We start from the raw sequence: 12,202 nt of genomic DNA, 5'->3' as shown, positions 1-12,202 counted from the left end.
GCCAAGGATCTCATGGCGATGGACTCGGAGGGAACCAGTGACCCATACGTCAAACTCAGGTAAGAATTGTAATGTGCGTGCAATTTCGCAACGAAGCTATGCTTTTTTGTTTATATAACCTATCATAAAAACAGAGACATTCTGGGCCTAAAGAAAATCACACATAAACATAGCGGCATGCAGCAACTGCACAGGGCACAGCCCTTCCACGACGGAGCTACATAATTAACAGAAGGAGCCTCGGGTGGCATCATTACATTAGCCTGCATGTAGCCCTTCCCATTACAGGTCCATCTAATTAGCAAATTAATCCTCGGCCTTAGCGTACTAGTCTGATGACCTCCGGTATGCGTGCTGACCCCCCCCCCCCCCTCCGCCCTTCCCTACCCCTCCCCTCGGACAGGCTGGGTGCCGAGAAGTACAAGAGCAAGGTACAGGACCGCACGCTGACGCCTCGCTGGCTGGAGCAGTTCGACATGCACCTGTACGACAGCGGCTCGCAGATCCTCGAGATTGAGGTGTTCGACCACGACGCGCGCAGCAAGGATGATTTCATGGGAAAGTGAGTGGTCTGGTCTGGAAGGGCTGGCAGGATTTGGAGGAGGGAGGAAGGTCTGAGGGGCTGGGCTGTCATACGGCAGGGAGGAAGGGACAGGGGTCTGGGAGACGGTGAGAAGTCTAGGCGGGATGCTGGAACGGGAAGGGACTCCGTTTTTAGAAGGATCGACGTAGGTAATGGATGCAATTTAAATGGAATGTGAAACTGATAAGCGAGCGTGAATGCTAAATTGTAGGCATTGGTATCGTTGAGTCGTACCTCAGCTATGCTTTTTCGCAGTTTCCTTTCTTTTGATACGTTTTGATGCTACTTGCTAATTAAAATCCTATCGTCAATAGCTGTGCCCTGTAAACTCACCCCCTAGTGACTCTACCCATGCAATGTATTTCGCAGGACGACGGTGGACATCTCGAAGCTGGAGCGCGAGAAGACCCACCGTCTGTGGTGTGAGCTGGAGGACGGCGCCGGCTCTGTGTTCATCCTGCTGACCGTGTCCGGCATGACCAACGTGGAGACCATCTCGGACCTGCTCACCTACCAGGAGGACCCCGAGCAAGTGGACACCATCCGAAAACAGTTTGTGAGCGAACACAGAGCGAGAGGAGGGAGAGAGCGTCTAGGGGGAGAGAGGGAGCAGAGGGATTGGGTATCGCGAGGGGTGGAAATGATTGGTGCAGGAGGAACTTATGTGGATTACTACTAAGTTTAATTTGGGGCATATTTTTGCAGGCGTTACTTGAGAGCGGAGAGACTAAATTTCCGGCGGTCGCTTACCATTTCACTTTGGGTAGTGGTTGAAATTTATCCAGACTGTGACATTTCATACAGCCGTGAAAGTACCCGCAATTTCCTGGAAGTGTACACCGGAGCGATATTTGCCCGCCCCGTAGCGCCGCGGGTAAGCCAGCTGGCGAATATGTCACACCACCATCGTCCGAGCCGCGGCACGACCCAGGGACCAGCACCGGCGCGGCGGCCGGTGTCATACGGCGGGACGTGGTCGGTCGGTGCGGCCCCCAGGGGCGCCAGGGGTCATATTGGACTGACCTGACTGGCACCCGCGCCCCCGGGAGTCGGTCGTGGCGACAGACTGCTGGTGACATTTCCCGGTGCCGGCCGTTTCGGGTTTTCATGGCATCCTGGCGGTGTCGTATAGAGACGACCTGACTCGGCAGAGACGACCTGCTGTAATTTAATGACGCTCACGGCTGGGCTGGGGAGATTAAGTGGGTTTTAATTGAAACACTGGGTTATTTAGAATGCAACGAGACTCCCTGAGACATGCATTTGTATTCGGACGGTTCATGACATTTGACAGTTCGTCCTTCGTTTGTTTGATCTGGCTTATCAATATGCGAGTCACATTCACACTTACATGGAACTTGAAAATGCTCCCATTCTTGTCAGTCGGGTAAGCGCAGCGGCTCGCAGTAAAATGAAGCTCTCTACTCTCCCGTTTGGAAGTTCCCACCTGACGTTGCACTGTTTCCGCTGTTACAGAACCTGCGGAACACGCTGAAGCAGGTGAAGGAGGTTGGCCACCTCACGGTGAAGGTGTTCAAGGCCATGGGTCTGGCGTCGGCCGACATTGGCGGCAAGTCGGACCCTTTCTGCGTGTTGGAGCTGGTCAACTCGCGTCTACAGACGCAGACAGAGTACAAGACCCTGTCGCCGCAGTGGAATAAGATATTCTTCTTGTGAGTCGTGCTCTGTCAGTTATGGGGTTTGGGAGGACATTTGATATTCGCAAACAGCCGCTAGCTCTTTATCGTACTCCTAGAAAGTCCGTAGTTATGTGTGGGCTATGAGCTAACCGGTTGTACCCTTTTATAGGACATTTATCGCATAACTTACCTGAATTAAGAACTACGTTGCGATGTAGTCCGAAAAACTTGATCGTGGTAAGACTGAATCAACGGTGAGACCGAGAGTAACAATGGTAGACGAGCATAGATCGATGACCTGTGCTGATCTTTTGCAGCAACGTGAAGGACATCCACAGCGTGCTGGAAGTAACTGTGTATGACGAGGACAAGGACCACAAGGTCGAGTTCCTCGGGAAAGTGTCCATCCCTCTGCTAAAGGTAAAGACTAATCGAGCTTCTTAAATTATATAGGTAGTGTATGTCTCGACAAAGGTAAAGACGTGTCGAATTCCTCGTAAAAGTATTAATCCCTCTGCTAAAGATTAGGCTGTGCTAGATTGCTGTGATTCCTGCATGTAACATTTTGCTGTTTGTTTACGGAGCTGCCGAAGTGTCAAACGGGACCGCTAGTTTACAGTATTATCTGCAGAGGACGCGCTGCCTGTTGCCGGTCCGTTTATCCGATAGGAGGCCGTCGCTCTGTCTGTATCGGGCCGGTCGCAGCAGCTCAAATCCCACCACGGACGATGTGTGTCTCCTCCTCAGATCCGACCAGGAGAGAGACGATGGTACGCGCTCAAAGACAAAAAGCTGCTGGGCAGAGCTAAGGGCAACAACCCTCAAGTGATGCTGGAAATGGACTTAGTCTGGAACCCGGTAAGCACTAAGGAAATGGTTTTAGTCTGGAACCCGGTAAGCACGGAGCAGTACATATTGGCATAATCGTAACTGTGTCTGTTACGCACACCGTCCTTTTTCGTATGCTATTGGATATTGCTTAGCACATAACTATTTAGGCCTGTTACTGTCTAAAAGCCAATCATTAAACGTCTTTCTTTCTTTCTTTTTGAAAAAGGAACGGAAATAAATATGTCGCTTACTACTTTTGTAGGAATATGTATCCACAAAACACCTCCATTTGACATATTCTCCATTTGGCACTCATAATTATTTCAGACAGCACCGCAGCTCGAGTCTTTGGATATATGTAATCGGTTTAAGCTGTCTGCCTGCTGAACTTTGATAGACCAACCCGGGCCACTCGCTGCGCTAAAGCGCAGCGAATGATGGAATTTAATCATCGAGTCTGCTCAAGCCGGGATAAATCCCGGCTTGAGCCGCATGGTGTCATGTGACGGCTGGCACAGCCATGCTATCTTAGAAAGCGTGTACGGAAATAGGGTCGCTGATAGCGGGAACGTCATAACGTCATATCGTAGTTCATCGCAGCTATTACCGTTCATCGTTTGTACTGAGCATGTCTGCATACATTATGCAGCCTGAAAATCAATATCACTTTACCTAAGTGGGTGGAGATGGTAGGGAGGAAGCCAAATAGCTACATCCTTATTTTCATCGCAGAGAAAGGAGCGGTCGACCGCCGCGGTCCGGTAATCTATACCGAGGGTTAGCGTGGCTCGCCCTAGCCGTTTATCCTTTCCTACGAAAGTGGATTCCACAAACAAAACACCCGATCCTGGAGTATTGACAGGTCGTGATGGAGCGCCCCTCCAAAGAGCAGATAACAGAACCGGTGCGGCCCGGCTGAGGGTGTTTGTACTCCAGCAGCGCGCGATCGAACCTCCTCATGTGGTGATTTGTTTTTCGCCAGGGAGAATCTCTGGTTATGAATATATTGCGTTGCTCCTTATTTCAGGAAGATAAGTCTCAGAATACTTCTAATAATTGTCGATGTGACTGTTGCTATATAACACTAGAAAGTGGTTGGTCAAAGCGTGTGTCTCACTGATTACAGGAATTCAGGAAATCTGATATCCTTCCTGTACATGGTCGCTGTCTTCCGGTTTCTTTACGTTTCTTTCTTTGCTTTTTTGGTTGGCTTTCACTGGACAACGACTTGCACAATGCTCGTACGTCAACGCTGCCACCTCTTTGTCTTGATGTCCCTAATTTCCTGTCATTTTCATCAATGATGTGGCTTTTCCTTGCGCCGACGTTACTAGTTACTGCTGTTGACGTTCTATTTTGTTGACATCATTTATTTACCTTCAGGCACGGGCAGCGATTCGCACGTTCAACCCGCGCGAAGAGAAGTACACCAGGCCAGAACTCAAGTTCAAGAGGGCAGTCTTCATCAGAAATGTCAACCGGCTCAAGGAGATGGGCGCCGGCTTTGCCGAAGGAGCAAAGTTCATCAAGTCGGTTCACTGATCACACAGCCAAAGTTCACTGACGCTGAACTCTGTGTGAATATACAGGGTGTCCCAGAATTGACCGAACATTTATTTCCTGGCTAAAAGTACGATTGCGCTCGATTCTAATTAGATACGAGCATTATACTTTTATAAGACATATCATAGCTATCGAGCTTGGAGACTGTGTTTTTGATGACCGGTCACGACTCGAGTCAGTTATTATCCAGAGTCAGCAAAGAGTAGTCCCTTTTCGTTTTCAGCCTCAGCAACCAAAAGGCAATCATGGTGAATAAAGTGCAATTCTGAAGTTCGTAAACGGACTTTCGGCATGGTTCTTGCTGAAGAGCTCCAGTAGCTCATTTGCAATCAGGCAGGGATGAGCAAATCGCAGTTATATCAGCGAGCGAAGCCAGAGAGAGCAGGAGATTACCTGATCGAAAAGCCTGGGCGCGACCAAAAAGGAGCATGCACCAGTCGTCAAGCGGCTGGCTGCCATGTCATGGACAACAAACTTCACCCATCTACCCAAAAACAAGCTAAACGACAGATCAGGGCTAGCTACGAAACATCAGTCTACTTTTGACCACTATCTTCGACAAAATTTTGGAATTTGGGGCCCCTCATCTGAAAAATATGCCAAAACTAACGGAAAGACAGCGCAAATCGCTACAAAGCAGCAATAAATCATAACATATGCAACAAAAAAGTGAATGGAAACACACTTTGTGGTCCTACGAAGGTATTCTGCCCTTTGAAGCGACAAAAAAGTCGTGTGTGGACGACAGATGGTGACAACGCCCCAACAGCGGAGACGGCCAGGCACTCGTCGAAAATCAAAGTGTGAGACATTTTGAGCCACGGTGCACTCATTCAGCTTGATACGATGCCTCAAAGACGACCGTTAACACAGATTGCTACTGCGGTAGCATTCAAGCATTACAAAAACTGGTTGTCGTGAACTGAATGGCCATAAACGGGTTTGTTCTGGAAACCAAATCTGTTGGACTCCAAAGGTCACACCATGTTCAGACATGGAGGTTTTCCACTTCAGATGTCAAAAAAAAAAAACAAAAAAACAGCGCAACAGCGGTGTAGGCAGAATTTTTGGTTTTGGGAGAGAATGCCTGGGAACAGTTTGGATGCAAAGTTTATCGAAAATATTTATGGTATCCACCGGCAAGAGGTCAATGAAACCCGTCTTACAACCAGTTTCGGGAGATCCGTAAAACGACTCAAGCCAGCATCGTCTGGCATTTAGCTACAATTGCCGGCTAATGTTGTAGCTTGCGTGTCTATTGCAAGTGCCATTTCGAAGCTACCCTTACTGGCGGTATCGGACGATGAAAAGAAAAAAGTGCAATTGATTTTCCCGTATCATATGTACTGATTAACAGTGTTCGGTCAATTCTGGGACACGCTGTACATAGCAACTAAGTCGTACAGATGTCATGTCCACTCACATAGTCCATGCGTTGATGCTCAAATGCTTCTCATTTCTACGTACTTACGTTACTTTTGACTTGTTTTGTCGTCACTGTCCAGTCTCACTGGACGATGTGACACTAGCGACGCCCGTGATTTTAACATGACTCCATTTCTGCTACCGCCAAAAAGCCACCAGTCATACATGCCCCAACTGCACTGGGCAGCTGCTGTGCCTGTCATGTATATCAAACAAATGCACCATGTTTATCCACTCACACCAGTCTACTGTGTCTGTGTGCACAGGAGTATTTTCGACTGGGAGTCGAAACCACGGACGATAGCGGCCTTCTTCGCCTTCATGCTGGGCGCCTACTCGTTCGAGCTGTACATGGCGCCGGTCGCACTCCTGGTCGTCTTCTTCAAGGGCTGGGTGGTGAGTGACGTCAGGAGCTCTAGTAGTTGATTATTGGTAACTTCTGTTAATAATCGTCAGAGATAGCTGGAGTTTCTTTTGCGCAGCTAAGAAATCAAACACTGATGGTTTAAGAATATTCAATCTTTCGTAGAATCATAAGTGGCCCTGTTGTTACGTCTTAGATATGAAAAATACCGACGGATAAGATATTTAAGATATTTGATGAGCATGGGCATATCAGCAGAAAGTACCGATTTTGTTTTGTTTTGTTGGGTTAGGCCCTTTCGGTCCAATGAGACCCTTTCAGAGCCGGGAGGATGATAGGATGTAGGGGGAGACATTGGTCTGGGCAGGCACCCTAGTGAGTCGCCGGGGCTGAGCCCGTCCAGAGGACAGGCCACCCAGCCCCAAGACACTCACTGCACCCGGCTACGGGGTGCGCTCCCTCGGGAGCAGCGGTGCCGCTCCAATGGAGCAGCCCGCATGAGATAAAGTTGCCTGTCCAGCCCGGAGGGGGTTGTGGCGTGGAGGAGAAGGATTTCAGTATCCTGAGGATAGAAGCATGGAACGGTGCAAAAGTACCGGCTTGCTACCATCGTTTTGTGTTAAGGCTATCAGGTGTTCGTCGGAAGTGCCAGATCTGTACTTAGCTTAGCATTGCGTGCTTATGAAGCAATAAGTAAGCAATTCAGTCGCTGACTTTCAACAAGCTCTCAACCGACACTTATAAACTGCGACTTCTTCTGAGAACAACTGTTTAGCAGCAACACCGATCATTGAGGGTGCTGTCATTGAGGAGGGCCTGTCACTGAGGGTGCCTTTGTACCCGTGCTGGCGCCTTACCGATTGTAACTACGTGCTGACGTGCTCCTCAGGTGAACCTCGTCACCGCCGGCTTCCGTAGCGCCGACGACGACGACTACGTGGCCGACGACGACGACGAAGATGACGACAAGGATAAGGTGTGTGGCGCTGCTTCGACAGGCCATCCTCCCTCACGTCGTGTGTAGTTGTCTCTGTGTATCGGCTGAACCTTGTATTCCTTTTGCGCGCAACTGAGAGTGACTAACTCACTTCACCTGTCAGGGGAATGTGCACTAACCTCCACGCGACCCGACTAACTCATCCGGAGCACTGACTTTTGCCACTACTCGATGTCTTTTTCTCCGCTATTTGACTGTGTCTGAGCGTTTTTGGTAGACGGTGCAGCATGTCTGTGTGACCCTCACCTCACGGTATCACGGTTGCTGAGAAGCGAGGTGAGCTCCTGACTATCCAGACAGTCCTTTCATGTGCCGCTGTGTCCACAGGCCAAAGACAAGAAGAGTTCGGGAGATGTGAGTAGCGTTTGGTCTGACACTTTCCCAGCTGACCGGCTGCCGCTCGGCGCCGGGACAGGCCGGTTTGGTGGACGGTGGTGGGGCGTTTTCTGCAGCCCGCGCGGCTGCTGTTCAGTAGCTGGCTGCCCACAGTTTCCATTTGATGCATGCTGATTGTTATGCCTTGGGTTGCCGCTTATTATTGTAACGATTGGAACTTCAGTCCTGGCTTTTGAAGATGCAAAGAACGGGCGAGTGCTGTGGTGGACCCGTTAGCAAACACACTGTCCGTGATTTTCATTTTGTTTTACTCCGCATATGCCAGTAAAAGCATTGAAAGGGGCCTACATGCATTTACTGAACGATAAATAGGCTAGCAGTATTCCCTTATATCGGGTGCGGTACGACCTACTAGAAGTAAACAAATTAGATAGATAGTATATGGTAATAACATATATTTCATGCTATATATTTCATGTCTACATGCCAGAATATAACTAGAATCTAGTCAACATAATCCTGAGAATACAAGTAGGGTATAGTGACTTTCCTATCAATTTTCATGATATAATTTACTGTTATTTATGCTACCAATGACTTTGTTTTACGATTACGAAGCATTTTGAAGGTTGTGCATGCATTCAAGAAATCTATACGAATTTTATCCTTCAACGTTTTCGATGCATGTTTTTCTGGGTCTTATTACAGGGCAAATATACTCTTTCAGTTGCGTAGGGAAGTACAGCCACAGAAGGTCAAAAGTGCGGATCTATTTTATCTTGATGACCCATGGACATTCCCAGTCATTTTTAACTTTCCGCGCTGACGAATTACTACCATGATGTCACGCGCGGGTGATTTGTTGAGCCCCGTCATGGCCCCGTCCAAGCATTGTCCATTACAACGCCTCGTCTCATTTCCAAATATATCTTCTAACATGATACTCAGTCCCCATGTTCTACAACCCTCCCTGGCTGACTGTCAGGACCCCTATGTCGCTGCAGGACGAGAAGAAGTCGTTGAAGGAGAAGCTGATGGCGGTGCAGGAGGTGACGGCCATGGTACAGAACATCCTCGGCTACATCGCCTCGCTCGGCGAGTGTGTCCAAAAGTGGGTGCCGCTCAGAACCGACCGCACTGCCCCCTGTGGCGCTCAGTGTGGTGCTCATCGGTGGCTGTGGCTGGCCTGATGCATGGTATAACACTAAAATGAGATAGCATTCAAATGTGACGGAAGCTTTTGTGGATGGGCGGACTAATGAATTATGTTAGAACAATAAGAGTTTGACGGATCGGGCTGGAATATCCATTTGTATGATCGATGTTTGCTCCTGTAATGTCTGGTAGCCATTCATGGATTACCATGATACATATATTATTGTTCTCCTTCATCCCTCCTTCCTCTCCTTTTTCGCCTCATATCGCCCCGACCACCACCCACATCCCGCCGCCTCTATTATCCTAGCATCCTGTCATTACAATGAACCTCCGTGTCGCTAACTCACCACCTCACCTCACCTGCCTTGCACGTCTTCGCCACGACCGCTATATGCTTCAGCACCTTGCACCACCTCACGCCTTCGCCATGACCGCTGATTCTCTCAGCACCTACCCTCGCCTCACGGCTGCGTCACGCCCGCTGTGTGTTTCAGCACGTTTAACTTCACGGTGCCGTTCCTCTCGTGGCTGGCCGTGCTGGTGCTCTCGGTGGTGGCCGTCGTGCTGTACAACGTGCCCATCCGCTACTGGTCATGCTGTTCGGCGTGCACAAGTTCTCCAAGAAGCTGCTGCGCCCCAACGCCATCCCCAACAACGAACTGCTCGACTTCCTCTCGCGTGTGCCCGATAACGATCAGCTGGTGAGGAGACGGGGTCGGAGTGTTGGCAGAGGGGTCGGCAGGGGGTGTCGACAGACGCTTGTCTATATTGGGTATCGGCTAGTGGTGTCAATTTCAGAAAACGTATGTTTAATGTCCGTCCAATGTCCAATACTTACGTCGACTGTCCGTCCAAAAATGTCCAAGCCAGCCATTTGTCCAAAGATGTCCGACATCTACGCAATAGTTTACACTCAACACCGTTATTTGATTCGCTTTTAATGTATCGTTACCAGCTCAAAAGTGTTAATCATATGGAAAACTGAGCTTTCTAATGGCCAATCAATGTTAAACACGATTACTTTATAAAAAAAAATTGAGGTGTAGCAAGCGATTGTCCAAAGTTGTCCAAAGCCTGCTGTCATTGTCCAACCAAATTCCGAATTGGACATTGTACAAAATCGGAATTCCGAAGATTCAAGTTCCGATTGACACCACTAGTATCGGCAGGGGTGTAGGCAGTGAGGCAGGGGTTTCTGCAGGGTTGTAATTGTCGAGAGGGTATGTAGTCAGCAGGGGTATCGGCATACGGCACTGGGGGCGTCGGCAAAATGTATCGGCAAGGCTGAGCCCAGATGGGAGCTGTTGGCGATGCTGGGCCTAGCTAGGGACACGAAAATAAGTCTGTTAACGGGTTAATGATGCGACCACTGGGATTGCTAGATTATCGTTATATAGCTAATACTTATCGCTGCAAATACGTCATCAGCTAATATTGACATCCCTTCAATGCACTGCAAAATGCCACGGCGTGAACCGTAACTTGCGGGTACAGTCAACAGGTGGTGCTAGGATCGTTGGACCCGTCCACCTATGACCTCCGTTTCCATTTCGTTTCCGTTTCGCGCTGATTCCTGAGCTGCTCAAGCGAACGCATCAGCCACGCTCGGCTGCCGCTCCAACACCAAACAATAGCCACAGGGTGCCACTCTGAGCTGTGTTTGTGATCGATATCACCGTCTGAGTGACAGAAATGGCTCCTCGGAGACATATAGCCCGGCAAGCGCCGAGCGGAGTGAGAGTAGGACAATGCTATTGTTTCACTTCTGCGTCCATTAGTGAAGTGAAATGCATGACATTGTTAATGCCTGTATACAATTTGTTGTTTTTTACTGGTTAAATCGACCAACTTATAGCAACCATCAAGTTTTTGTAAAGCTATAACTCCTGGATAATAAATTTCACTTACCTTTAAAGACAAGTAAGATAATAAAAACATGCAAAGAAGAGGTGCAATTTTAGTTACAATCAGAATTGCACCCGTCTTTAACTGTAACTGACCTGTAACTGACCTGTGTGCGAGCTATGTCTCATCTACGTCTGACCTGAGACTGACGTGCTACTAACCTGTGACCGACATGTGACCGACCTGTGACCGAATTGTGACTGACCTGTGTTCGACATGTGACCGACCTGTAACAGAGTTGTGACTGAGACCTGTGGCTGACCTGAGACTGACGTGCTACTAACCTGTGACCGACTTGTGACTGACCTGTGTCCGGCTGTGTCTGAGACCTGTAACTGACCTGTGACTGAGCTGTGGCTGACCTGTGACTGACGCTCTCGCCCGCCCCCAGCGCCAGTTCCGCGAGCTGCGGCCGGCGCAGGTGACCGACGCTGAGCGGCGCCGCGAGCAGCGCATGAAGCAGTCGCAGAAGAAGACGTCCTAGGACGCCGCCGACGTCACCGCATCTCGCCGTTCGTCATCGTCATCATCATGCTGTCGCCAATTGTTGTGGCTTCCAGTCCGGGGCTCGCGGATCCTGGCACCTTTGTTAGGCTGAAGTTTTATCCACTCATTGCTCTCTTGCCAGTGGTCTGTAGGCATTGCGTTTGTGTGGAACGAGTGGTACGTCTCAGATCAAAGGATGAGTGGACGTAATTGCTCGCAGAGTGCATTTTAAGTGTTTCATTCGAGTGCATTTTTGTTACGTCCATGTACTTACATATACCATATCCGTTCATTTTATCTATTAGCCAGTTTTGGTTAGTCTCCTGGGTCTGAGAGCGGCAGTAAGAATTCGGCTAGGAGTCGCTATGTCGCCATAGTGTGGTCTGTAGTTGTGTGATGGTTTGTCATTTCAAACCAGGTTACTTGTTATGGGTCAGGACCTGTCTATACCGTTGATAAAATGCAACTAGTGTTTTTATCAGGGATTCGTGGGATTGAAGTGTATTATTTTTGTGGGTCTAAGTTGCGATGGATTTTTCATGTAGGCCAGTTTCAGTTTTTCCCTCGCAAGTAAGATAGATCTAGTCAATTTGCTTTGCATTTTATTTTTACTGAGTGGTTACCTGTTCCCGAATCGTTCCACTGAGTTTATGGAGTGAATGCCGAAACTCCGTAATTTTCTTCTTCTGGTACAAAATAGGCATCATCAGCCCATCGTTTTACTAAATCAGAGGATGATCCGTGTCAAGGTCTAAGACAGTCCATTCGGTAGTTGTTCAGTCATTCTGCTTAGCTTGATGTGTACGCCATTGTCTTTGGCTGTGCTCTCTTACCAAAGTTCTAGTCAGCCGCGGCCCTCCACGCCACTGTGTGGCGCAGACCCAATGGTGGCCATCAGTCGATAATCCAACGCC

The 12,202-nt window shown here is 48.9% G+C and overlaps 1 protein-coding gene and 1 long non-coding RNA gene across 2 annotated transcripts; both read left to right on the top strand.

The window, feature by feature from the left end:
- The first annotated feature begins 12 nt into the window (after positions 1–12).
- On the top strand, positions 13–8,929 carry LOC122376963 (multiple C2 and transmembrane domain-containing protein-like). Its single transcript, XM_043356939.1, has 11 exons — positions 13–59; positions 404–562; positions 953–1,139; positions 2,060–2,256; positions 2,541–2,643; positions 2,971–3,081; positions 4,438–4,583; positions 6,309–6,438; positions 7,296–7,382; positions 7,731–7,757; positions 8,744–8,929. The coding sequence occupies exons 1-11, from the start codon at positions 13–15 to the stop codon at positions 8,927–8,929; spliced, it is 1,380 nt and encodes a 459-aa protein (XP_043212874.1).
- Positions 8,930–9,490: 561 nt separating this feature from the next.
- Positions 9,491–11,638, top strand: LOC122376962. The gene is made up of 2 exons (XR_006255723.1): positions 9,491–9,598; positions 11,194–11,638. It is a non-coding gene; the product is annotated as an uncharacterized LOC122376962 (long non-coding RNA).
- Positions 11,639–12,202: the final 564 nt, after the last annotated feature.

This window comes from Amphibalanus amphitrite, unplaced genomic scaffold (genome assembly GCF_019059575.1).
Source record: "Amphibalanus amphitrite isolate SeventyFive unplaced genomic scaffold, NRLGWU_Aamphi_draft 002429F_arrow, whole genome shotgun sequence".
Lineage (NCBI taxonomy): Eukaryota > Metazoa > Arthropoda > Thecostraca > Balanomorpha > Balanidae > Amphibalanus > Amphibalanus amphitrite.
The sequence above is the reverse complement of the archived record's forward strand: the minus strand, read 5'-3'. Positions and strand labels throughout refer to the sequence as shown.

What these genes read in the sequence shown, in the direction of transcription:
- LOC122376963 (XM_043356939.1), top strand. Translation starts at nt 13, where the DNA reads ATGGCGATGGACTCGGAGGGAACCAGTGACCCATACGTCAAACTCAG. An exon ending in ACACCATCCGAAAACAGTTT is followed by an intron (nt 1,140 to 2,059) that starts GTGAGCGAACAC and finishes CCGCTGTTACAG; the next exon opens with AACCTGCGGAACACGCTGAA. An exon ending in TGGACTTAGTCTGGAACCCG is followed by an intron (nt 3,082 to 4,437) that starts GTAAGCACTAAG and finishes ATTTACCTTCAG; the next exon opens with GCACGGGCAGCGATTCGCAC.